General features: G+C 36.1%; 1 protein-coding gene across 5 annotated transcripts in view; it reads right to left on the bottom strand.

The window, feature by feature from the left end:
* The window catches only part of DGKH (diacylglycerol kinase eta), a 182,211-nt gene that overhangs the window by 24,412 nt on the left and 130,696 nt on the right, over positions 1–27,103 (bottom strand). For all 5 annotated transcript variants that reach the window (XM_039257079.1, XM_039257077.1, XM_039257081.1 and 2 more), the window contains exons 15-26: positions 22,551–22,650; positions 20,761–21,034; positions 19,871–19,993; positions 16,034–16,165; positions 10,432–10,549; positions 9,452–9,562; positions 9,215–9,311; positions 7,077–7,184; positions 5,296–5,409; positions 4,919–5,053; positions 3,874–4,037; positions 162–267 (exon numbers count right to left, since the gene is read on the bottom strand). In XM_039257079.1, coding sequence (XP_039113010.1) covers positions 162–267; positions 3,874–4,037; positions 4,919–5,053; positions 5,296–5,409; positions 7,077–7,184; positions 9,215–9,311; positions 9,452–9,562; positions 10,432–10,549; positions 16,034–16,165; positions 19,871–19,993; positions 20,761–21,034; positions 22,551–22,650 — 1,582 coding nt within the window. The remainder of the gene's footprint in view (positions 1–161; positions 268–3,873; positions 4,038–4,918; positions 5,054–5,295; positions 5,410–7,076; positions 7,185–9,214; positions 9,312–9,451; positions 9,563–10,431; positions 10,550–16,033; positions 16,166–19,870; positions 19,994–20,760; positions 21,035–22,550; positions 22,651–27,103) is intronic.

Genomic DNA, 27,103 nt, shown 5'->3' with positions numbered 1-27,103 from the left:
AAAATCAGGGAAAATGTGACCACAAATTTACCACAAGCTTCTGGCAGACACTCCTACAGACTGTAGAATGCTTTTCATAGGGCGTGGCACATCTTATAGCATTGAAATATATAAGTAGTACCAAACAATCTGTAGAATGAGATTTACCATTAGCTCCTCACCTCTGGGAACCGCGGGTTGGCTTTATTCAGTGCGTGGGAGCATGCGTTCACAGCGTGAGCCAGTTCTTGCTCCAAAAGACAATGGATCGTGGCTGCATCACAGATCCTGAAAGCAAAAATAAAGCAGATGAACAAAAAAAAAAAGCCCTTGAGCATTGCTGATTGTTCTGAAGTATAGGAGTGGTAGTCTAAGACAAGTAAAAAAAAAAACAAAAGAAAAACAAAAACAACAAACCAAGGTCATTATGGGAATTTTTTTTAATGAGTGCTCAATTATGAATAACAAAGGATAGATTTAAAAAATCCAAACCCCATTGCAACGAAGAATGCTAAACTGAAAATCTTAATGGGAAAAGTTAGGCTTACAATCACAGATAAGCCTGTAGAGGTGCTTTTTGGAAGAACAAAATATAGGAACACTTCATTTTGAAGTATCATTGTAAAGTGAGACAGGTCCCAATTACAGGGAGCAGAAACTCAAGTTTTTTTTGTTGTTTTTTTTTTATATTTTTATTTATTTCTAGGAGAGAGAGAGAGAGACAGCGCGAGCAGGGGAGGGTCAGAGAGAGAGGGAGTCACAGACTGAAACAGGCTCCAGGCTCCGAGCTGGCAGTCAGCACAGAGCCCGACGCGGGGCTCGAACCCACGAACCGCGAGATCATGACCTAAGCGAAAGTCGGACGCTCAACCGACTAAGCCACCCAGGCGCCCCCAGAAACTCAAGTTTTAATTCACTGAAGCTTCAACCAGAAACAAATATAACAGATTAAGGGAAGAAGGTTACCATATTTATCATCTATTTCTTAAGTTCTTTACATACATTACCTAATTTAGCATTCGTAATTTAAAAGGTAGCTGTGATGAATTTCCTCTACTTTATAGATGAAGACCTTGAGGCTTGGAGATTCAGAATGCATACAAAGCTAATTAAGTAACAGAGCCAGGATTTGAATCTATATTCATTAGCTCCAAAGCCTGTTGTGTCACAGTCCTCGAGAATCTAAACCTTCAAGATTGTCCTAAACAGACAGGATCCTGGAGGGCAGTATGGCCGAAGAAGAGAAAGGAAGAAAAGTTCCACCAATTGCTAACAAATGACATAAAGTTTGCAGATAAGTAAGAAAGCAAAACTATTCAAATCCTTTCTGTTTCTGACATCTTCAAGGAGAAGATGATCTTCCCACAAGAAAAGAGACTAGTCCTGGATAGTTGAATCAGAAGTAAAGGTAAAGATCATATAACTGATATCCAAGCCACAAAAGAATTTACGAATGTCATCTCAGTATTGCTACCAATAATCTTGAGAAATCGTGAAGAAGGGGTTATTTATCAGAAGAATAGAGGTGGGTAAAAATTATTCTAATTTTCAAAACAAGGAAAAGAGACAAATCAATTTCAGATGAATACTTCGACTACTAAATCTCCTCCTAGACGTTTCTAATGTAGTTTAAATTCTGTAAGTGGAACATGGACCCTGTCATTCTCCCTCTCAAATCTATGTTTCCTCCTGAATCCTACAGTTCCTTGAAAGGCTCCGTAATCCATCCAGCCATTCAGTAGAAACCTTAGGGTCGCCGTGTCTCATAATTCAGGCCATTTGGCAATTTTAGATCTTAATCTACCTGCAGTTTGTCTTCAGTCCATCTTTATTACCTTAATCCACTGTTTCCTATCGGGACCATCCCAAGACTATTGTCCCTGCCCCTGCTTTGCTGTCTTGCAGACAATATTTCACATTGCTTCCAGAAACATTCTGGCAAACACTTGGCTCCTCTTCACCCCTCCATCTCACATTTTCCACTCTCTCTGCCTCCCCAGTTCCTTGAGATTGCCTAAAGACACTATGCACTCACACTCCCCTGGGCCTCTGCCCAGACCTGTTCCCATGTTTAGAATGCTCCTTCTCTTACTCTTCCCCAAGACTTGACTGAGAGGTCTCTTCTTCCAGGCAGCCCTCCCTTACTTTGTGGCCTCCTCTGTTTATTCACAGCATTCCACTCTGAGTCTTGTGAGTCCTTTGGCTGCACTTTTCCCTACTACCCTGCCAGCAAATTAAGAAGAGGGACCACCACACAGCCATTTTGTCATCCCCAGGGCTTAATATAGAGGTTTGCATGCAGCAGGGACTCCAAATTATTTGCTGAATATTAAACGAGTAAGTTTTGAAAATAGATGCATGAGCCTGATTTTCATCTTTTGCAAAATTAAACAAAAAGGCAAATTAATATATGGGGAACCAAACTAGGTTGGCCAGACTTGCTTTTGGCCTTTTTTTTTTTTTTTTGCCTTCACTTCCCTTGTTTTGATAAGGTTATTTGGTTAGTTGACAGGAAGTTAATATAGGAAGTATATTTGGTTTCAAGGGAAATAGCATAGGAAGTATATTTTGGTTTCAAGAAAATGCTGTAGTTCTATTTTTAATTGTTTAAAAAACCACCATATTGTTTTCCATCATTTGTTAATTAGCTTGATTATGGTTACTTATTTGACAATGTATACACATATCAAATTATCACATGTATACCTTGTGTATATCAGTGATTTGTTACTTATCCCTCACCAGGCCTGGAAAAGAAGGAAAAACAACCCCACGGTAAAGTGGGGTCCATGTAAGTTGTCTGTAGTACCCTGAAACTAATCTCTGTGGGTAAGAAGCTGGGAGGTACGATAATGCACTTCTGTACATACATCTGACTATTCATTTTCTTTTACCTTGCTTCTAAGCAACTTAGTATCTTGCACTTGTACTTTATTCTGTTTCTGAATGTTGGTCTCCAGCTTTAGGGAGGAGACCCTTTTCTCTTACATCTCCAACCTCTAGTACATTCTAGGTTTCTAACAAATATTTAAATATTTGTTCTCCTTCTTTTCGTTTTCAACATTTTTATCAGTGACCAGATGAAGTGTGGGAAGAACAGACTAGCTAAACTACCAGAACACTAACTAGGCCAGACATGATGTGCTAAGATATGATAGGTCTCACTGAACCTTCACAATGACCTGCAAAGTTAGCTCTCATTAGCCCCATTTGGTAGAGAAGATTTAGGTGAAGAGGTGATAAGTAACTTGTCCATGGATGCCTACCCCGCTTCTCCCACTGAAGTTTACTCCTGCTTATAGGGATTTATATCTGTTTCTCTGTTTTACATTCATGGAACTTGTGTGGGTTGTTTTGTTTTCATTTCTTCCCTTTCTGTCTACTAAAAGTAACTTCTGTGTTGTCTCCCAATCTCTGGGTATGTCTTTTGGAAACTGATTCTCTTACTCTTCCCACCCACACACCCCCAGATGTCCTTGCAAGCAGGGTGCATGTGTATATTTCCGTCTACATTCCATAACCATTTTGATTAATAATTATAAGATACCATATCAGTAAGTAGTACAGTGTAAAGAATGTGTAAAACTGGGGAAATAAACAATAACAGAAAGCGCACTGTGTGGTAGGGTACATTAGGCAAGCTCCCCACTGGGGTTCAGCAAGTCCAAGGTCTGTTCGACAGAGAACACAGGTGTGCACCTGTATGTGCAGGGAGAAGGTCCAATGAAGGAGGGCAGTCCTTAGTGAGGCATGAATGAGGCAGCAAATGAGGAAGGAGAGTAAATGCATCTCTTTGGGATACCCCTGAACAACTGAAATTATGTATCTAAACTAGAAAACAACACTTGCCAAGGCTAGAGTTCTCCCCACCCGCAGCCGGCAGCCCCGCCATACCTGGTGATGAGCTCCTCCGCCGCCTGGGAGCACAGCTGCATCTGGGACACCTCCTCCGTGGCCAAGTCAACGGCATGCTGGATGTACAAATGGGTTCGGAGAACTGGTTTACCGGAATCTCCCTTCTGTTTATCTTCCCAAGATTTTAGAGTGCTTTCAAAAGCCTATTTAAAAATCAGTATTGCAAGGAACCGTCAGTTTGAAGCTCTGAGACCAAATAAGTGTATATTGAGATGTTACACAAATGACTTTAAAACCGTTGCCTTTTCCTAATCTAAAGCCTCGTTAAAGAAATCATAAGATACAAAAAAGATTGCCTAACGCTTTCCAGTGTTATCATACAAAGTAAGTAATGTGATCAATGACAGTGAATGCGTCACTGAAAAGTTTTAAAAAGACGGCTTCAATGTCTGCCTCAATCTTTATATGCACAATGGACAAGATGGGTTTTGGCAGTCTCCTCCGTTATGGGTATGGCCTTAATTGAAACATGTATTCTGGAAAAGGCAAAACTGGAGAAAGTAAAGCGGTAGATGGTTGCCAAGGGTTGAGGTAAGGGAGGGAGTGACGGATGATAGGTGGAGCACAGGGAATTTTGAGGATAGTGAAACTATCCTGTATGCTACTATAACGGTGGATACAAGTAATTACAGATTCATCAAAAACTATAAAACGTACATGAAGAGTAAACTATGAATTTTAATTATCAATATTGGCTCATCAGCTGTAACAAATGTACCACACTAATACACAAGATGTCAATGATAAGGGACTATATGTCAGTAAGGTAAGGAGGTAGGTGGGAATAGAATTAGAATTCTTGGTATTTTCTGATCAATTTCTCTGTAAAACTAAAAGAAACAATAAAAATATAGTCTATTAACTTTAAAAAAAAAAAACCCTAAATGTTCACATTTAAAATTACAATGACCTGTCAGATTTAAGAGACCATTTAAATATTTTTCCATGGTTTCTACTTTTCATAACAATTGAATATTTTTTAAAAGTCTCGATAAAAACCTAGAGGAATGTTTTTTTTACATACCCTGTCCCTTGTTAGCATCTGAGCTCTGTTTTTGTGCACAATTTTGATGATCCCTGGCGGCTGCACCCAAGCTTCGCCATCTACCTGCACGGGGACTCCCTCATCACCAAATATAGTGATCTTTACTGTGCGGCACTGAAATAAAACAAGTTGTTTTAGAGAACCAATCATCCCGAGAAACTGACAATCTGCATCCAAGCTTGACTTTGAGTCCATTCCGTGGGACGGAATGTCTATTTTTCCACTTACCATGGCACAGTAACGACTAACATGACAAAAAGTCCGTATTTTATAGATGGACAGGCAGCATAGGGGTTATTCAGAATAGCTTCCCATGGCCCAAGGAGGGAGGTCAGGTTAGAACAGAGAAAACAAACCTGGGCTATTCGGTGATGCTGCAGTTTAATGACCCTTGAAACTGCCATTTGCATGCTATCAAATATTGCAACGACTTCCAGGATCTTGTCATCAAATGATGGTGCAGCAAATATCTGAAAGGAAAAACTGTATTACATTTCCTCTGATGAGGTTAATGTTTCGATGAAGGGGCACATCAGCAGTGTAAATTCTGCAACATATACAGTAAAAAAAAACAAACCCTATGAAAATAGGAAGCAGAAGTAAATTTTATTAGGAAATGATAGGCCAAGGAACATCACCACCCAAAAAAACCCCACTGAAGATGATTTAATGTAAGAAAACTTAATAAAAAAGATTTAAAACACACATGGATAAAATATTCATGCCCTTCATAAAGCACTCTTTGAACCAGTGAACTATTCTATTCTAAATAATCCATCTTGGGGATGCCTGGGTGGCTTAGTCAGTTGAGCATCTGCTTTTGGCTCAGGTCATGATCTCGCAGTTGGTGGGTTCAAGCCCCGCGTTCGGGCTCTGTGCTGACAGCTCTGAGACTGGAGACTGCTTCAGATTCTGTGTCTCCCTCTCGCTCAGCCCCTACCCTGCTCTGTTTCTCTCTCTCTCAAAAATAAAATAAACATTAAAAAACATTTAAATAATCCATCTGGGCATAAAATGCATCAAATATTTGTTCACACGTAACTCAGATGTCCTGATAAAATGATGCATGTAATTTCAGGAAACCTAAAATACCCAGTTCACTTGGTATGTTCTTTTTTTTTTTTTTTTTTTAATTTTTAAAGGTTTTTATTTATTTCTGAGAGAGAGAGAGTGAGACAGAGTGGGCAGGGGAGGGTCAGAGAGGGAGACACAGAATCCAAAACAGGCTCCAGGCTCTGAGCTGGCAGTCAGCACAGAGCCCAATGTGGGGCTCAAACCCACAAACCAAGAGATCATGACCTGAGCTGAAGTCAGAGGCCTAACTGACTGAACCACCCAGGCACCCCAATTTCTTATTTTTGTGAGCACACTGTGTGGTTTTAAATCCTGTCTCTGCTACTTCCTGTGTGAACTTTGTGTCAGTTTCTTCATTGGTAAAATTTAGATAAAAATTGTGTTTGTCTGAAATGAATGTGGAGCTCTCAGAACACTTATTACCTAGGAGGTGTCATTAGCTTTATTTATCTTTATCTTGTTGATTTCTTCCCATCAAGATATTGAAGAATGGAAGAGTAGTTACAGGCTGACAAAAAATTCACAGCTAATGGAAATTTTATAGTTGTCACAGTGTTTTCATTATTATATGTTACATTGTTAAGCTGCATTTTTTTCTTTTTTGACCGAAAGTCTAAAAACAGGACAAACATAGACCTAAATGTTAATGGACAAATGAGCTCTCTTAGCATTTCTAAAAATAAAGTAATGGACACATAAATGTTGAAAGTTAAAAAGACAGAAAGGTATTTTGGTAGGCAGAATAACATCTCCCTTTCTACCCTAAAAATGTCCACGTTCTAATCTGTAGACGTAGTGAATGTTACCTTATGTGGTCAAACAGGCTTTGCAGGTGTGATTACCAGGGGGGACGTTGAGAAGGAGAGATCACTCTGGATGATGTAGTGGGCTCGGTGTAATCCCAAAAGTCATTAAAAGGGGAAGACAAGTGCAGTACAGGAGATCAGAATGATGCAATGTGAGACTCAACGTGCCTTTGTTGGCTTTGGAGATGCACGAATGGGCCATGACCCACGGAATGTGGGCAGCCTCTAGAATTTAGAAGGTGCAAGGAGATACTTACATCATCTTCTTTAGTTCCACCCCAAAAGTTAGTGCCTCCGGCATAGCTGGGAATGTTCAATACTGCTATTCCTTGCAGACTGGGGAGAGGAATATACTGCCCATCACACTGTAAGGTAAAAAGCTTACAAGTTAGATAAAAAGAGCAAAACCACTAGTTGGGAAGCCACTAGAAGGCCAAAGGCAAAGGATGATGGAGGGAAGGGTGTTGGTAATGTTTGCTCTCCTGTAAATATATTCCTACGTGTTAACTTTATCTTATTTTTTTTTTTAACTAAAAAAAAATTTAAGGTGTAAATTACCTTTCTGTAAGGTTACAGAAAAACAAACTTAAGAATGTAAACCTCTTTCTGCCCAAATCAGGCAGTACTTTTCTTGAGTTTTCTTTTTTAAGTCACTTGTATTTTTCCTCGTATTATGGTCATCTTTGTGCTTATTATAAGCATCCTTTTGGAAGCAAGTTGAGTGAGGGCTTCTGGGTCCTAGCCACCTCATCTCGCCCGTCTCGGAACTCCTCATACTGGGCTGGTCCTCTGTCACTAACTGGTGGCTGGCCAAAACTCAAGCTGATTTCTCAAGTAGTCAGAACCAAAACCAAGGAGAGAAAAACCATGCATGTCAGGAAGTATCCCATACTTACTCTGTCTTCTAATTAATCACAAAAATGAAAACTAAATTACTACTTAAATAGGGAACAAGTATCATATGGCTGGTGAATTATTATACATGACAGGTAAGTAAATTCTCAATCTTTCATCTTAAAAGAGAAGAGCTTGCAGATGTCATACTTAAAATAGGTGCTATATTTTCATTAAATAATTCTTTCAATAAAAAATAATTAAAATAACTTTATAAAACTTGCATTCTAATACCAAATCAAAATCGTCCCCAGTCCTTAGAACAAATGAAAATCCAATTCCAATCCATTTTCAACCATTTTAAATAACTGAGAATATTTTATGCTTGATTATACTCCTATACATATTTTTTACACTTTCTTTTCTTTTTTTATAAAAACAAATTCAAAGTTCTATACTCTATCCCAGTACCTAGGGCCAATCATGTACACAGCTATTGCCCAACTGTGTATTTCTTAAAATGAACAGACATTAAGTATTTAGTAGAATAATGAACTTTTTCTGAATCTAATAAATTGAACAGGTATCTCTGTGTGCTTTAGAAGAAGCCGTTTAAATCATATCACCAGCTTAAAGGAGATGGAAAAAGTGTCAGTAATATCCATCTTAATTTCATAAGTGGTGATAAATCAAACGAGCTGATCATGTGATTGTGTTCTAGAGTGGAAGGTATAACAGATTTATCTTTATGAAAGCATTGTTGATAATGAATGAGCCAGTGCTCATTCCAGTATTAAGATAACACCTAAAATAAAAAATGTGCTCTTTAATCCAATAAGCTGTAGACTTAAGATCTGCAGACTTTTTTGTATGTAGGCTATAACTTAATTTAAAATATCTGCTTATAAAAAGACACAAGATAGGAAAGACATGCATACCGGTATAAACTATGAGCCCTGGATCAAGGGTGAAAGAAAAAAATTTCACAGAAGTTAGTAGGATTTTCAGAGCCATGTCTCCAACCTTCTTTTTTCTCTTCTTGGAGAAGACTAAATAACTTTTGCTGTCCTTAATTTCCTATTTAAATCAAAAACTACTGAAAAATTTAAATGCTCAAAATCTCTTTTTAGTTTACTATTGTTAGAAATAATTGGAACAAATATACATTTGAATTAAAAGAGTCTACTTACTATAAATGTTTTTTCCAGGGATTTGTTACACTTCAGGCCATTATAGAATTGGGTCAACATTTGTAAACTTAAATGAGAAAATCTGTGAGAATCTGTTACAAATGCTCTCCTATAAATGCACTCTCATAGCTGCACCTTCTCACAGGCTACCGTGACTCCACATAGCATCTAAATTTCAGGAGTGAATGAGAATGATAATTAAGTGTGTCATTCATATCCAGTGTCTATTCCTCCCTTAGTATAAAGTTGGTAATCACTTCTATTGAGTGTTTAAACACTCGAAGAGGAACTGAGGCCAAATGAGCTCCCCAAATGAAATTATTTTTCTAAGTAAAATAACCTGAAATATCTTTACTTCAAGATGAACTTACCTCAAGTTGAACCCTCTGTTCTAAATTCTTGTACGACCTCTGTAATAACTCCCGGGTTCCAAGGACTCCATACCACATCAAATTTTTAGTTCGGCTCCTGAAAATAAACATTGGTAGACAATTCAATAGCTATTATTTGTTCGCCCTTTAAAGGCAGAGGGAGCAAAAGTGGTAATAAATGAAATTAAAGTGAAATTGCCTTCCTGTAATAACATTATTACTATTACCCAAAATTACCTGCATTTTTCAGGGTGCTCCTCTCTCTTATTATTAAATTCTAATGAAATTTTTGCGTCTAATCCAATCCCAAAGTAATTGTTCATGACACATTTTTCTGAATATCCATCTCTGTGATAATATGGAAAAGTACATAAAAGTCAATTTCAGATTCATCACAATTACAATTGGCACACAAAACAGCGCTTAACACCATTTAAGCTTCCATTCCTTACAGAAGAGAGTAAAACTTAGCAGGAATTATTTCCTGTTTATATGCCATGTGTACAACCCCAGTACATATGTGTAATTTTTGGTACATGTGATAAAAGGGATAGTGGGCAAAGCACTATCTATTATTTGTAATAAAACCTTGGTTCTTTTACTTCCCACTTGAACCCTTCACTACATATACAAGTGGGAGGGGCTGGCAGTCAGGTGCCAATGCTCCTTTCTTGAGCATTATTAAGTCTTCTCCACTGTACTCTTATTGATGGACAAACTACATGTCAAATAACATGACTTTAAATTAAAACAATATGGCGATGTCTTTGAGAAATGTCATTAGAGAAATGAGATATAAGAACAAAATTAAACATGGAAGTAAAAGTTCATATTGAACTGCCAAAAAACAAAACAAAACAAAAAAAACCCCAAAAAAACCCAAAAGAACCCTGTACTTTTAAGAAGGGAAGAGATCAGTGTGGGCCAGATGCTTCCTGAAATAAATAATACAATATTCCAGGGAAAAGTGACTACAGGTGTGCCTCATTTTGCCACAGGGAAATGGGCTGGACAGAATCTACCTCCAGAACAAATCCTGAAAACCACTGTGTTTCAAATGCATCAATGTACTCATCATTATCATCTCTTGAAACTTTCTCATGACCCTTTTTGTGTGGGGAACAATGTTTCTTGTAATGCATTAACAGTGTTACCATTCGTATAAAGTAAAAACAAGAAAAGCCAAAATGAGATATTTACAAAAGTATTTTTCTTACACGGAATCTGGATCTGGGTCAATAAAAGGCGTTGCACCAAAAGGATCAATATTTGCTAGTAACATTTTGTTGATAATAGAACTCCCAGCAATTGAGGCAGCTAATCCTGCTCTTAAACCTGGCCAGAAAAATAAATACATACAGGATCGCGTTAAGAAAAAAGAGAAAGAGCCAGTGCATTGTTTTCAGGCTTAATCTCAGATATCTTGCTCCCAAAGCATGATTTTAAATGTCTGCTCTTCTCATTATTCAAAACTAAAAACATTGATAATTACACTTAGAATAAAAAATGTCATAAAAATGCAGCTGATGAAGACTCAAATAATTGAGTCTCTCTGTGACAGTTTCTCATTTACCATTCTAGTGATTCTATAACACCAACAAGTAAATATTACCTCCTATGTTAAGCAAATAAGGTGGTAAGTCTGTAACAAATTTGCAGTTAAGGCTGAATTACCCAGAATGTCATGGTGTTACCACTTCCATGCTTTGAAAGCATAGATAATAATATTCACTTAAAAATATTAACAGATAGGGGCGCCTGGGTAGCTCAGTCAACGGGTTAAGCGCCTGACTTTGGCTCAGGTCATGATCTTGTGGTTCATGAGTTCCAGCCCCATGCTGGGCTTTGTGCTGACAGCTCAGAGCCTGGAGCCTGCTCTAGATTCTGTCTCCCTCTCTCTCTGCTTCTTCCCTGCTTGCACTCTGTCTCTCTCTCTCTCTCTCTCTCAAAAATAAACATTAAAATTTTTTTTTAAAATATTAACATCTACTAGTTGAAAACTCAGTGTTGGTAACAACAGTTAAGTATAAAAATATGGAACACAGGTATTTATGAACTTCAGAAGAATACAGTATTCAGTGTAAAAAAAAGAAGCATTTATCTTAACTTCTAAATATGTAAAACTTCAAATTTATTTCAACAAGTAGTTAGCATTCTACTAAGTAGTTATGATATTCAACCCAACCCAATAGTGAGGCTAGAAGCATTAAACTCTGCAAAGAAGACAAAATAATAAGGGCCTAATGGAACAAACAAACAAAAAGGAAAGAATAGTGAAGAAAAATATGTCAGGGAATTGAGAAACACCAGGAAATTAGCCCTTTCTTTAGTAAACATTTCTTTCCCTAGCAGTATGTTCTTCTTAGAAGATAAGAATTCATTATTTCAGTTACAAAGTGTAGCTGGTTATCAAATAATCAAGATGAATTTTATTCGGTCATTTAATTTCATAGTTTTTAATGTGCTATGACATACTTAGTTATTACCGTTTCTTTTATATATAAATAAGTAAATAAAATGAACAAAGTCACCATTCTGGTGAGGAATAAAACTCATTTTGAGAGGTGAAGAATCAGACTCCAGCTGCCCCACAGAAAAGGATGATATTTTATAAAGTGTTTTAAGGTCAGCCATGTTTGTAGCTTCAGCCAGAAACGTCATCTCATGATTTCAGGTTTGAACAGAGATATAACCTCCAGACATGAAGGTCTTTCCAGAATCAAACATGGCTTCTGGATTTATCTACTTTAATATTTCACTGAGATATAATTCACATACCATAAAATTCACCTTTTAAGTAAGTGCATAATTACACAAAGTTGTGCAATGATCAATACCATTTAATTTAGAACATTTTTTATTACTCTACAAAAACACCCTATGCCTGTTAGTAGTCATTTTCCTTGCTCTCCATTCCCCACATCCTCAGACTCTGGAAATCACTAACCTCCGTTCTCTCTAGACTTGACTACTCTGGACATTTTATATAAATGTAATTGTATAATATGTGGCTTTTTGTGTCAAGCTTCTTTCACTGGGCATAACGTTTTCAGAGGTATTCATGTTGCACCATGTATCAGGGCTCTGTTCTTTATTTTTTAAGAATTTTATTTTTAAGTAATCTTTACACCCGGTGTGGGGCTCAAACTCACAACCCTGAGATGAAGAGTCGCACACTCCACTGACTGAGCCAGCCAAGCACTCCAGTGTTTTTTCTTTTTAATGGCTGGATAATAGTCCGCTGCATTTTAGTCCAACCTGTTTTTCAAAATGGTTGCACCATTTCCTATGCTCACCAGCAAAGTATAAAAGTTCCAACTTTTCCGTGTCCTTGCCAGTTATCTGTCTTCTTGGATCACAGCCATCCAAGTAAAGTGAAGTGGTGTTTCGTACTGGTTTGGGTTTGCATTACCCGGATGATTAATGATGATGAGCATCTTTTCATGTGCTTATTGGCCACTTGTAGATCTTTTTGCAAAAGTGTCAACTCAGATCCTTTGCCCATTTTTAAACTGAAGTACTTGTCTTTTTATTCTTGAATTTTAAGAGCTCTTTCTAAATTTTGCATACTAGTCCCTTACCACATACACTGTTTACAAATATTTTCTTTTATTCTATGGATTGTCTTTTCTTTTTTCCTTTTCATTCATCCTTTTTGATTTAGGAGAGGAGAAAGTTTCATGGAATGCCACAACAACCCAGAATTTGCAAAAACTAAAAATCAATGTACCATTCTGATGATGGCAGATTATTAGTTCACCAGACCAATTACCCCTCCTCACTTTGAGGGCAAGTTGAAAAGCTGAGCAAAATGTAAAATTAATTTATTTGAAGATCATTGAAGACCAAAGATGAGGCCTTACCAGTGAACCATCAGAAAAGGAGAATGTCTCAGTCAGGTGAGCCCAGGACTTAGGAACAGTTTTTTGTTTTGTTTTGTTTAACTTTTTTTCTGATTTTTTTTTTTTGAGAGAGAGCGAGAGAGAGAGCGCACATGTGTAAATGGGGGAGGGGCAGAGGGAAAGTGAATCGCAAACTCAGCATGGAGCCCGATGCAGGGCTTGATTCTACAGCTGTGAGATCATGACCTGAGTTGAAATCAATAGTTGGACGCTTAACAGACTGAGCCACCCAGGTGTTCTTAACTTTTTACTTTATATTATTGTGGTAAGAATACTTACTATGAGACCTAGCCCCTTAAATTTTTAAGTGTATGAGGCAGTATTGTTAACTCCAGGTACAATGTTGGAAGCAGATTTCTAGAATTTACCTCGCTTAACTGAAACTTTATGCATGTTGACTGGCAGCTCCCCATTCCTCCTACGTCTAGCTTTTGGCAACCACCGTTCCACTCTTGGATTTTATGATTTTGACTATTTTAGATACTTCATAGACGTGAAATCAGGTAGTACTTGTTATTTTGTGACCGGTTTATTTCACTTAGCATAATTTCTTCCAGGTTCATTCACATTATGACAGATTGCGGATTTTTTTTTTAAAGCTGAACAATACTCCATTGTATGTATATACCATGTTTTCTTTATCCATTCATCACTCAATGGACATTTAGGTTGCTTTCATGTCTTGTGAATAGCGCTGCAATAAACATGGGAGTGCTAATATCTCTTTAAAATTCAGATTTCAATTCTTTTGATAAATTCCCAGAGTGGGATTGCTGGATCGTATGGTAGTCTTATTTTAGTTTTTTTGAGTAACCTCCATACTATTTTCCACAGCAGACAGACCATTTTGCATTCTGACCAGAAGTAGACTAGGGTTCCAATTTCTGAACATTTAAAAAAAAAATTTTTTTAAATTTATTTTGAGAGAGAGAGGGGCAGGCAGAGAGAGCAAGGGAAAGAATCCCAGGCACCCTCCACGCTATCACTGCAGAGCCCAATACAGGGCTCGATCCCACAAACTGTGAGATCATGACCTGAGCTGAGATCAAGAGCTGGACATTTAACCTAATGAGCCACCAGGCACCCCACATCCTCCCCAACACTTGTCTTTTATTTTTTTTAACAATAGCCATCCTGAGTGGTGTGAGATGACAGCTCATTATGGTTTTTAATTTGCATTTCCCTGATGATCAGTGACTTGAACATCTTTGGTTTGGTACCAGTGTAACACTGGCCTCAAAGAATGAGGTGGAAAGTGTTCCTTCCTCTTTTAGTTTTTGGAAGAGTTTGTGAACTGTTGATATTAATTCTTTAAATGCTTGGCAGAATTCCAAATTGAAGTAATTTGGACCTGGCCTTTTCTTTGTAGGAAGTTTTGTTACAGGTATAGTTGGATTTTCTATTCTTGAATCAGTTTTAGTAGCTTGCATGTTTCTAGGAGTTTGTCCGTTTCATTGAAGTTATCTAATTTGTTGGCATGTAATATTGATAGCTTCCCCTTATAACCCAATCAATTTTGTAAGCTTGTTAGTGATGTGTTTCCTCTTTTATTCCTGATTTCAGTAATTCAAATCTTATTTCCTTGGTCACTCTAGCTAAAGATCTGTCAATTTTATTAAACTGTTCACAGAACCAACTTTTGGTATCATTAATTTTCTGTATTGTTTTCTATTCTCTTTGTCATTTATTTCCATTCCAATATTTATTATTTCCTTCCTACTGATGGCTTTTGGTATGTCTGCTCTTCTTCAGTTTATTAAGGTGAAGAGTTAGGTTTACCTCTTTAGTAGAGGCAGTTATAGCTATAAATTTCCCTCTAAACACTTCTTTAGCTGCATCAAGTAAGTTTTGGTATGGCATATTTTTGTTTTCATTCATATCAAAGGATTTTAAAATTTCTCTTATGATTTTTTTTCTTTAACCCACATATTTCTACATATTTGTACCTTCCCAAAATTTCCTTCTGTTATGGATGTCTAATTTCAGTCCATCGTGGTCAAAGATCATCCTTTGTATAACATTTCAATCTCTCTAAATTTATTGAAAATTGTTTTAGGGCCTAATATATGGGTCTATTCTGGAGAATGTTCCATATGCACTAGACAAGGATGTGTATTCTGTGGCTGTTATGTGGAGTGTACTGAAGACATCTGTTAGGTCTATTTGTTTTGTTTGTTTTTCAATTCTTCTATTTCCTTGTTGACCTCTGTCTACTTGTTCTATCCACTACTGAGAGTGGGATAATAAAGTCTCCAACTATTATTATTTTTGAATTGCAATTTACCTTTTAAACGAGCATGTAGGACAGACTGATTTTAAGGGTGTAACTGGGGATCCAACCTACTCTGGAATTAATCTTGAGAGTTCTCACTAAGTCACACAACTGGAATGGGAGGAAACACCTGAGACATCTATATTTTCCTCTTTCCCTGCTGTACAAGTTCTTTGGTTTTCACCAGCACTAACTGAATTCCAAGGTAAATTCACCTCATCAGAGCTGGTATAGACGCCTCAGATGTTCCAAAGTGAAGCAATATTACTAGTCTAAAAATGACTACAGAGAGACCTGTGGCTTATAACTAAGAGGAAAACTGTGGAGATACTTAAGAGGTAGTAGAATATAGATCCGATTTATGCAAGTTGCTTAATAAATGCAGATTCCTGGGCTCTATTCTAGAAGTACTCAATTAAAATTTCTCAGGGCAGGGCCTTAAAACATGTATTTTAATACTTCCAAGGCAATTCTTACACACACACACGTCTAAGGATCCGGAGTCTGGTTGATAACAGTGTTAAGAACATTCTCTCAAAGGGGTATTTATCTTTAAGAACACATTTCTACAGTTCATGGAAATGAATACTTAATACATTTCACAGAAATACTTAAAAATACGTCGTGTTTTGGAATCTCTACTACCTGGGCAGATTATTCTGGTGTTGAGCACAGGGAGGTTTTCTTTGCTGGTTGCCACAGCTGGACCAGGGCCAGAGTCAGTTTGGGAACGACTTGCCCGGCCATCTGGAGACCGAGGTGCAGGTGCAGTTTTAACTGTTGGCAAAAAGTCCCAATTATAAAAAAGATAACGGTAAAGTGATAAAGGTAAGCAAGTCCTGATAAATTCAGGACATAAAATAGTTTAATGCATGTTTAAATCAATGAGCAGAGCTGAAAATATTACACTGTGTTTACCTATTCTTTTCCCATTGTTTTCACTTTCTTGAGATTTACTGAATGGAGGGATTCTGCCACAAGTCTTGATGTCTCATTTCAAACAGATGGAGATCAGTAGAAAATAGATGCCTACCATAATTAAAGCTCAGTAATACTCATAATTTGAATGTGACCAACGCATAGTGTTTTATGTAAATAATGAATCATGGGAATCTACCCCCAAAACCAAGAGCACACTGTGTATACATTGTATGTTAGCTAACTTGACAATAAATTATATATATATAAAAAATTTTTATATATATATAAAAAGCAATTTTGAAGCCTGATGATTTTTGAAAATGGAACATATGTGTTATAATGTATACTACCAATGCAATGTTTTTGTCATAAATGTTGAGCAAATGATCAAAATTAATGAATGTAGTTACTAGAGCCTATATACGAAACATGAGTTAACATTGTCTTCTATACATGAAAGGAAAATGATATGTTTTTTCAAATGAAACCAACTTATGTTTCCTGCACTTCTCAATTAGTTATATATTCACAACAATGATTTGCCCAGAACAGTTCTATCATATTCTTGTAAATGCTCAATACACTTAAAAAGTTATAACCACAATTATTCTCACAGTAAGCAACAAAAAAAGAGATTTAATTCTGTGTAAACTGGGGCAATTTTTAATGGAGAGCAAATAGTATCTAACTCAATTAGGAGCTATTGGCAGGTGTTTAAAAAAAAAAACCCAGCAATCCTCAAACTCAATTTAAAAATACTTGAAAATTTAATTATCTTTACTCTCCCTAAGACTAATTACAAACTAACCATATCAATCTTACACTCTCTTCTGTCTCTTCAAAAACAGTCCAGCTGTACTACAGGAAAGTAGCAAAACAGCTCACTTTTTTTTGTACAGATGTGAGACCTGGGGCTAATCTTTTGATATCCATCTCTGATAAAAAGCAGACAGCATCCTAGTAACTGAGATTGATGTCACATTGCAGATAACTAAATTACTGTTTCATGTTTTTTCTTAAACATAACATCTCATTGATCATATTAACATATCATATTGTACACATCAGGCATATGAATTCTTGCATAATTTAATAATATAATGAATGCTTTTCAAAAAATAATGATTATTTAATACAGAAATATTTCTATTGCTACTGACTCCCACTTAATTGGATTACTAGCTAGAAAATAAAATCAAATATTGCAACATTAAAGACTTGTATAAACGGATGTCTATTTCAATATCAATCTCTAGAGCTGCATACCCGTATGTTTCAGTTTTCTTCTTTGCAGGCTACAGAGGAAGTGTTCAGTCCATGAGAATATAGTAAGGTGGGATGGTAGCTGGTTGGAAAATCAGTTACCATTTTAAAACCAGCTACCATTTTAACAGTGAGTGCTGAAAAATCAATCCTCCAAAGAAAGCCATACCTTATCTTAGGGAAAATTATCAAGCAACATACTGTAAGGATACCATTTTCAGACCTGCTTAAATCAACTTTGTTAAAGGATGAAAACATACAAGTCAGCTCATTAAATTCTAGATGAAGTAAATCTGAGATGATATAATCAAGCTTCCAAAGATTTTGACAGGATCCAAATTGAAAAGATAAAAAGTTCATAGGGATGAGCATAAACTATTATAATTAGGTTTAAAAAATCACTTGCACAAAATAGGAGGAGAACAGGTTTATATAGCATTGCTATATAATACTTCATGCCAAGAAGAACTCTTGGGTAATCCTTATCAAATTAAAATTGTACAGAATTGTAGTATAAGGCAATCAGTGTGCTATTATCTGGAGGATTGTGTTCAAAACGAGGCATCATACTGACCAATTGAGTGCAACCGGAAAAACAAAAACATTTGAATCAAGTTAAAAATTGGTAAAAGAATTAGGAGATAATATAGAAAAGAAGGTATAAGGTGTGGGAAGAGGATATGATGCCATGAAAGCTGTTTTCAAGGTCTGCCACATGGCAGAGTTATCTTCAATACTGTGAGCTAATACATATGAAATTGCATTTAAACTATCCATAAAGCACCACAAAAAACCAGCAGTTGTTACTATTAACATTATCACACATAAAACTTCATTAATTAGTGTGATCATGGGTAGAAATTTAAGAAGAAAATCTAAAGCTGAATATAGAGAAAAACTTTCTCACAACTGAGAGCTGATGTTAAGAATGGGATGTATTGAAAACGAGTGGTGGGGCATCTGGCTGGCTCAGTTGGTAGAGCTTGGGACTCTTGATCTTGAGGTCAAGCCCCATGTTGGGTGTGGAGATTACTTAAAAAAAATACAATATTAAAAAAAAAAGAAAGTGAGTGGCCATCTGTCAAGAGGGTTATAAAGTATGCCTGTATTGGATTATATGCTGCGACAGGGACCTTTAAGGTCCATATAGTCTAGTTACAGAGTTGGTTGTACACTGGAATAGGTACATATAAAGCCTAAAAGGGCTAAGGTTGTAGAATATGTATGCATTGGTTGTATGCCATACATGTGAGGTCTGATTTCAAAGTTTCTAAGAGTTTTACATATAATTAAGGAGAATTTTTTGGAAGTTAATGTAATTAGTAGCAGCAGCAGTGGTGGGAATAGCACTAATAATAGTGATAATGACCGCAAATGCTCCTTCACAGCACTATGTACCAGACGCTATTCTGGGCACTCCACATATATTAACTTCTTTAACTTTCACCACAGGTAGACATGTCATTATCTGCACTTGACAAATGAGGAAACCATGGAGAAATGAAGCAACCTGCCCAAGTGTGTATGTAATGAAAGTAAAGCAAAAGCTTAATGATCGCAAACAGTTCCGATTTAATAATGTTGACTTTTCATTAGTGTTATGCAATTACATTCATATTATCGTCTCAGCTTCATTAGTACTTTAATTTCTGCTTTGTTTTATTCTAGGAAATTAATAGTTATTGCTTTATACAATCTGAAATATTAAAAATATAAATTCATCTTTGAACTGAAAAAGGCAACTACCTATCAATTTCCTGGAAAAAATAATTTTAGATGTCCAGTGCTTTTAAAGATCAATTTAGCAACAGGAATTAGCAAACCATTCAAGCTGATCAGTGGAGTTCAACAGGAATCAGCAAACCATCCAAGCTGATCAGTGGAGTTCAAGGGACTGCTAAACTACTGAAACGCCAAATTCCGTGCCTCTGGGACCTATAGGTTTCACATGATTTTCAAATGCATCTGTGGGCTAAAAACAGGTTAAAATCTGTTGATTTAGGTGTTTCTTCCCTTTTTCTTCAAGCCAATGAAGATTTTTAGCTATGGTTGGTCCAATAATCCTTAGTTTATTATGATGATCTCCAGATTATATGATTAAAAAAGGGATGTAAGAGTACTTGACAAGGGCCTAAATGTTACCTTTATTATTTTACTATTCACAAATATCTAAGCTTTAACTTTTGAAAAGTCTTGTTAAAATTACAATACAAAGTTTATTACAAACTGATAAGCCTTTTGAAAAGTAAAAGCAGAATTATATTTTATTTAATTCCAAAATAATTATAATTTTCTTACCACTTGATGGGTCTTTTGCACTGTCATCTTTAGATTCTTCTTTAGATTCATCTGTTTCTGTACTATCATTATCGAATGATTGGTTAACTGGTTCACAAGGGTGAACACTCTGGTCATCCAGAACTTTAAGAAGTAAGGAGAGAAATATGTTTGGACGAGTAAAAACAAAATCCATAAATATTAATATAAGCTCAAAAAGGAAAAGGAAACAAACCAAAAGAAATTCCATATCCACAAATTAACACTACTTGATAATAAGTTTGGGGGTGATGTGTCTAAGTATTAGAGATTATACAGCTAAATATTTAAAATTATAAAAATTATATTTTATCAGAAGAAAAAATTTAAAAAATTGAGAATAAAATATAAGTCCAACTACAAGTTATAACCTATAGAAGGGTTTTTGAATATTCATTTTTATATTACAGTTAACTTTAGTCAACTACTAAAATTCTAAGAGAAGTACATACCTTATATTAAAACAAAAATTTAGATACAGGTGGGACTTTTCCAAAGTCTTTAAAAAACAAAATAAATGTTCAGGAAATAAACTTAAGAAAGTATTTTCAAAGTAGCTTACAGGTTTGATTTTCTTTAAGAACTCAACAGATTCTAATGAAGTAAAAGATACTTAAAATTTTAGAATTATTACTTAGTTTTCAATATTTCCAGCATACTTTATCTCTGAAATGTTACTTTATGTAACATGAATATGTGGATCCTTACTACTAAAACCATACAGGGGATAAATTTCATTCTAATGGCCCTATGTTCTGTCTTGCCTAAAAATTCTGTGTGTGTGTATAGTCTGACCGGTGTGAAAATTTCACTGTGCTTGCAATATAAGAATGTTGCTAACTTCTTCAAAAGCTACTTTTGTTCATGTGTACCTTTGCCGGCTTCTTCAATGACTTGCCTCACTGCTTTCTTTAAACTGTTTGCCCGCAACATTATTTCATTTGGTTTGACAGCTCTCTGGGAGGAAGGTTTCACAGGGTCATCGGTGAGTTGTTCTTTGTTTTCACACAAAGATTCTTCGCTGGAAGATTCCACAGTATCTTCTTCTACAATGAGAGAGCTGACGCCGGGGAGAACAGGGGCAGCCTGGGAATCTGTGTGCAAAGCTTGAAGCAGTTGTTCGAGCTTTTCATTTAGGACTGAACACTAAGAAAACAAAAATACCGTAATGAATCTCCACTTGGTGGGAATGGAAAATGATAATTTAAGTGAATGGCTTCTGATTTTAGAGGAAAGATGCCTATATTAATATTTACCATTAACTGGCCATCTGTTATAAATTATATTTTAGAGTTTATGGACTAAGCAATTTATCATTTTAAAAAAGAGCACAATTATGTACATTTTTACATATGCTTCCAGAATATTCCAACTCTACCATCTTTATGTAACTATTTTCCCTTAAAAGAAAATCTCTATCATCTTTATATAGTTGTTTTTCCTTAAAAGAAAAGAACAAACACTTTAAAGCGACACATTACACAGAAAATTTACACATTACACAGAACATTTATGCATTATACAAAATACTGTGTAAACTTTTTACGGTAATCAATGTATGGTACCATTTTTGAGCATCATAAACTACAGGTCTGGCTGAGCCTTGGTAAGCTCTCCTTCAAAGCTTTGGTTTTAAAAGGGGTGAAGGGTGCCTAAGGAATTAATGGCTCAAAAAAAAAAGAGCAAACAAGGAAAATGCACAATGATAAAGAAGTAAAAGAAGATAGAGAAAGAAAACCTAGTTCTCAGTCCTTATTTCTGTCTGCTTCTCTTGAATGTCTATGGGTAAAGAAATATTTAAAACTGAAGCTGTTGATGTGACAGCCTAATTTACCTTTTATTGCCATACCAATTCCAGTTCCTTCCGCCTCCTTTTACTGGTCTTAGATGTCCTGCTAACACAAGGCTAAGGGGGAAATAGTTAAGAGAAAAAAGTGTGGCTACAGAGACCTTTCTGAAGCTCTCCACGGAGTAGAAAAATGAGAAGAAGCTGAAAATGTCTAATGTATGTTTATTTCTATTTTCTTTTCCTTTCACTCAATTAAACCACCATCTACAGCATGAATAAGGAGGAGACCATTCCTTTTCATGCCCAAGAACCTTTTGTAAGAATGCCCTGTCATGTACATATGAGAGCAAAGAGAGTAGCTTTTAAGTTTCTTATTTCAGCCTCAGATCTGCTTATAAAGGGTTGAAAAATCTATTAAGAAAAAGGTAAAGCAAGAAACAGAACCCTGAAAGGGGCCAAGGGCCATACTGTCTGGAGAACCCAAGGAACGGCGCTAGGACGGATGGAGCCTGATGACCAGTTTGCCCGGAAATGGAAAGCCATTCCTCTCTGCACTGGAATCCCAGCGGAACCCCCATCTGCCCCCATGTGACCCGACTACTGTGCATTTCTCCCTCGAGATGTCAATCAGTGGGAAAAGGGAGTTGAGTTATAAAATTTGTGTTGTTGGATGGTCTTCAGTAATGCAGCTTTCCTACTGGATAACCATAAAATAGAAAATGTTTTAATCCCTCACATCTGATTCAAAAGGAATTTTTCTCTTGATTTCAGATGTTTTGGTAAGAAAGCCACTTTATCCGTCTAGCTGTAAAACACCATTCAATGCCAGCATTGTCAGTCAAAACTTTCATGCTCTGAAGGTGACCTGCTTACTTTATTGGCCACAGCATCGGCTGCAACAGCATTTTCCAATGTTTTCTCATATGCCTTCTCCACTTTGGCAACAAAGTCCTTTACAGTTTCACATAGTATCCTTCGAGGAAAACAAATGGCGAGATTCAGTAAACCCAGTAGGCAGATTTGGTCTCATTTACAAACATATTTTAAAAACGAGCACGATTAGGTAAACTGTCAAAATATAAGGACCATTTGTATAAAGAAAACCCATACTTCTATCTGAAGTGTAACACGTACTAGATTAAGTTCAAGAAATTCTAAGTGATAAATGAAAATGTACACGAATACACTTTGCTCTACATAACTTAACAAACAGTCCTTTTAGGGTTATAAGTCTTTCTCAAGTATTTACATTAAAATCTTGAGAAGAACATTTGTAGATCCCATTAAAACATTTAAAGCATTATCTCTGGCATCTTCTATATTTTCATAACAGAACTTGCAGTGTTTAAAAAAACAAAGATAAATTTGTCACTTAAATTTGTCACCGTCACTCTAATATTCATTACCTGGGTATCTTGAAAGCATATTGTTCCTAAAGGGGAAAGGGATTGTGTAACCAACCTGCCACTTGAATTGAATTATATTCTCTGTAAATCTGTTTTTTCCTTAAGGTGACCAGTAGTGTCATATGCAAGACTAATTTAATTGAGATTTTGTTAGTTTCAACAATATATGCTTTACTTGTTTCTTTTAAATAAATTTGGTTTCTTTGCAATAAAAATAGATTAAAAGAAAAAATAATCCAAAACCCCAACACTAACTAAAATCTATCTTTCAAAAGTCTTTGGGACTGGTTTTGGAACAATCCAACAGAATGGTATGTGATTAGCTTTTTGTATCCCGGTCTTATAGTGATTCTGAAAACAAAATCAGAACTATTTAAAACAATAACAGTTCTCTTTATTATGGATATAGTTTAGGAATTGAAGGAAAAGACAAGCAGATTCCACCAATTATTCTTTTGATTATACTCACAATTTTCTCTGGTGAGTGATATAACAATTAAGTTTCTGGATATTTAAGTATTATGAAATCAAGCCAATTTCAATAGATAGAGTGTACACACACACACACGCACACACTCCAAACCTTCACATTTATTATCTAAGAAATAAATGAATTATTCCTAACATTTTAACAATTTTTGTTTTCTTTGTTGTTTTTTGGCAACCATTCTTACATTTCACTTGGACAAAGGGTTGTATTTCCTAACCTTCAAGCCTTTCTGTTGGCTTTTTAAATTCACAATCCATCAGGGACTCTAGCTAACTATTTAGTAGAGATGCATTCATATGCTTCACCTCCAGTTTTGTCCTCTTTGTTCATGCACAGTACTTTTACTGAACTTGTTGAAATATTAAAGTGAGGCTGTCGTGAAATTTCTTCAGTGAAGTTTACTGGAAGTTTCTCTACGATGTTCCACCTCTAAGAGGAGACACTGATCCTTTCTCTTCCTCATGTTTTCCAAAATAGAACTTTCCTTTGTTATTATTACAACACTGTCCTGATAGCATTTTCTCTTGTAGAATCTGTGAAATTGCACATGCCATAACATTACCGTAGCTACTTTTGTTGGCATTTTACTAATTCTTAGGGACAGAGCCTGTTGGCCCATCAGCCTAGGAATGCAAGGGGCAACAGAGGCGCCATGTGGCTGAGACAGATGGAGGCTGAAGGGGGAGAGTACGATTCTATGTTAGAGAATACTTGCCACGGAAGTTGTGGGGAAAATTAGAAGAAATGGTCTATCTTAAGATCCAGTAAGTTTCATATTCCAGAAGATATAAACTATGTATGTTCTGGAGAAATGAACTAATTTTTTGTTACACCTGAATACTGAATGTAGAATTCTTAAAATTGAAACAAAATGTACACTACTATGATTTCAAAGCCAGACTACCTGGGAACTTGCAAATTGGAGGAAAAACAATTTAACAATGTATTTTCTATAGGGGCATCTGGGTGGCTCAGTCGGTTAAGTAACCAACTCTTGATTTTGGCTCAGGTCATGATCTCACTGTTCATGTGTCCAAGCTCTGCATTGGGCTCCATACTGATGGTACACAGCCTGCTTGGGATCCTCTCTTTCTCTCTCTCCTTCTCTCAATGCCCCTCCTCCACTTCCTCATGCACACTCTCTCTCTCAAAATGAATAAAAAAATAAATGTATTTATGTAATAACATAAAAGACATTCTCCAACTGATACAGTTTTCTACTTTAATGCATAGACTTCCAAAAAACAGGTTCAAAAATCAAATAAATGAAAGTGGAACATGCATTTTCCCATAGAATTATAGTATTTTTAATCCCTAATTACATCTTAAATTAATGTTAGTCATAACTTTGATAAGCTATTTCCAAGCATTTTATTTCTTTAGTTTTGTTCTCTTCCTTCCAAGTTGAACACAAATAATGTAGTTGCTATTGCACCAAATACTCAGTTGGTGCTCACAACAGTCCACATTTAGCACGCTTGATGATTTCCACTATGATCTCAATCAGATTGTATTCATGGCATCTATACTTTTTATCAAGTAGTATCTTCATTTGTCAGTTTTTCATTTATTTTTTTAATAGGGGTGAATGACAATAAAACATGCAAACACTACACAAAGAAAAATATGACAACGGTGCCCAAACAGCTGTGCATATTTGGCAGGCAGGGATCATCTGAAAAATTCACTTTCCATCTGATATAAAAAAGTTCCAATCAAGAATTAAAGATGATTTTCAAATATCAAAGCAAAATATATAAAAAACCATTACCTACTCTGTGCTCTGAGGAAAGATTCTAACAACTACATATCTTATCTCATCTATTCAGTGGGTGGGGGGTAGCCTAAATTATCTCTAAGATAGATTCCAAATAAAAAATTTTATGGTTCTGTGGCAATAGTTCCAATCTTGCTATTTTTTTTCTGGCCAATGACCCCATATTCTAAGAAGTTTTGTTCTCAGAACAACTGTATTTACTTAATAACTTTGCTTTGTATGTTTATTAATAAATGACATCTATAGTTGCTAGCTAATGCTTCCGATTCTCAGAAGGTAACTCATGTTGCCATACCAAGTGACATTTCAAAATCAAAGAAATGTTGACATGTTGGTTAACTCCTAGTAACTACATTAGTTAACCTACATATTGGCTATGTTAATGGAATATAGCTTTTCCATCAGTATTTTTAGCATGTAAAAAGTAGTCAAAACAGCTTAGGCTACTGAGATTTACTATTTTTATAAAACAAGTATAAAAATGCCCAAGAAGGTTAAAACATTTTGCTTTAATATTATATCATGTAACAAGTAACTAGCATTATCAAAGGAAGGGAATTATTTCTGTTATCTAGGTAGTGGTTATAAGAATGTGTATGTGAATGTGTGTGTGTGTATTCTTTTCTCTCATCTCTAAGTTATACCATTATGATTTGGGCACTTTACCATGTATATGCCATGCCTTGATAACAATTTATTTTACATTGATTTAATTTAACTTTAATTTGACTTTATTTTAGAGAGAGAAATTGAGAGTCAGTGGACATGACTGGGGGAGAGGGCCAGAGAAAGAGAGAATCTTACATAGGCTCCTTGCTCAGCATGGAGGCTGACACGGGGCTCAGGTCCATGACCATGAGATTGTGATCTAAGCCAAAATCAAGAGCTGGAAGCTTAACTGACTGAGCCACCCAAGTGCCCCGTAAAATTTTTTTGTTTAAGCAGGGAGAACTATTTTAGACTTTACAAATCTTAAAGGTACACAGAGCCCAAATGCAATACTTGAACCTTGTTTGGATTTTGATTTGAATGAATCAACTGTTTAAAAAAAAAAAAAAGTTCAGATAATTTGGGCAAATGGAATATGGATTGCGATGGTCTTAGAGAATCCCTTAGAGGGACTCTGTGTTTCCCTCTCTCTGCCCCTTCCCGGCTTATGCTCTGTCTCTCTTTCTCTCTCTCTCAAAACTAATAAACATTAAGAAGAAAATGCCTGACTAAGCAGCAGCAGCAAAAACCCAGCAGCACACTATGCCTCAGAGCGCCTGCTGCCCACCTCTCTGGGCAACCCATCTGCTCCCCTACTTTAAGCTGTTCAACTCCCTTCCCATTGCTCAGCCCTATTTCCTATTCCTGAGGGTTATGGCATTGAAAGCAGTCGTTACCACATTTGTACTCTGTCATAAGCAAATTTGTTTGTAATGATTTTATCTTGTCTTCTCTTGATTCTTTGCAAATTAAATTCATAATATGCTAAAGTTTGTGTATTTTTCCCCCACCACTTCCCCAGTCCCTCACTCCCTTTCTTTACTTCTTCTTTGTCTCCTCTTTCTGTACAATAGTAATGTTTCCTTGCTAAGACAGAATCCTAAAGTATGCTTTTACCTTTGCTTATCAGTTGAAAATTTCAGTGTGTTTCACCCCTTAGTCTAGCTGACTTTCCAGCTCTCAGGACATCAGTATAGGATATTTCAAAATTAAATGCTAAATTCCAGGCAGGCAACATTTAAGATAATAAAATCAAGTAGCTTTG

Source organism: Hyaena hyaena, unplaced genomic scaffold, assembly GCF_003009895.1.
Source record: "Hyaena hyaena isolate Hyena2069 unplaced genomic scaffold, ASM300989v1 scaffold_598, whole genome shotgun sequence".
Classification (NCBI taxonomy): domain Eukaryota; kingdom Metazoa; phylum Chordata; class Mammalia; order Carnivora; family Hyaenidae; genus Hyaena; species Hyaena hyaena.
Note: the sequence above shows the minus strand (reverse complement) of the source record. Positions and strands in the feature narration are given on the sequence as shown.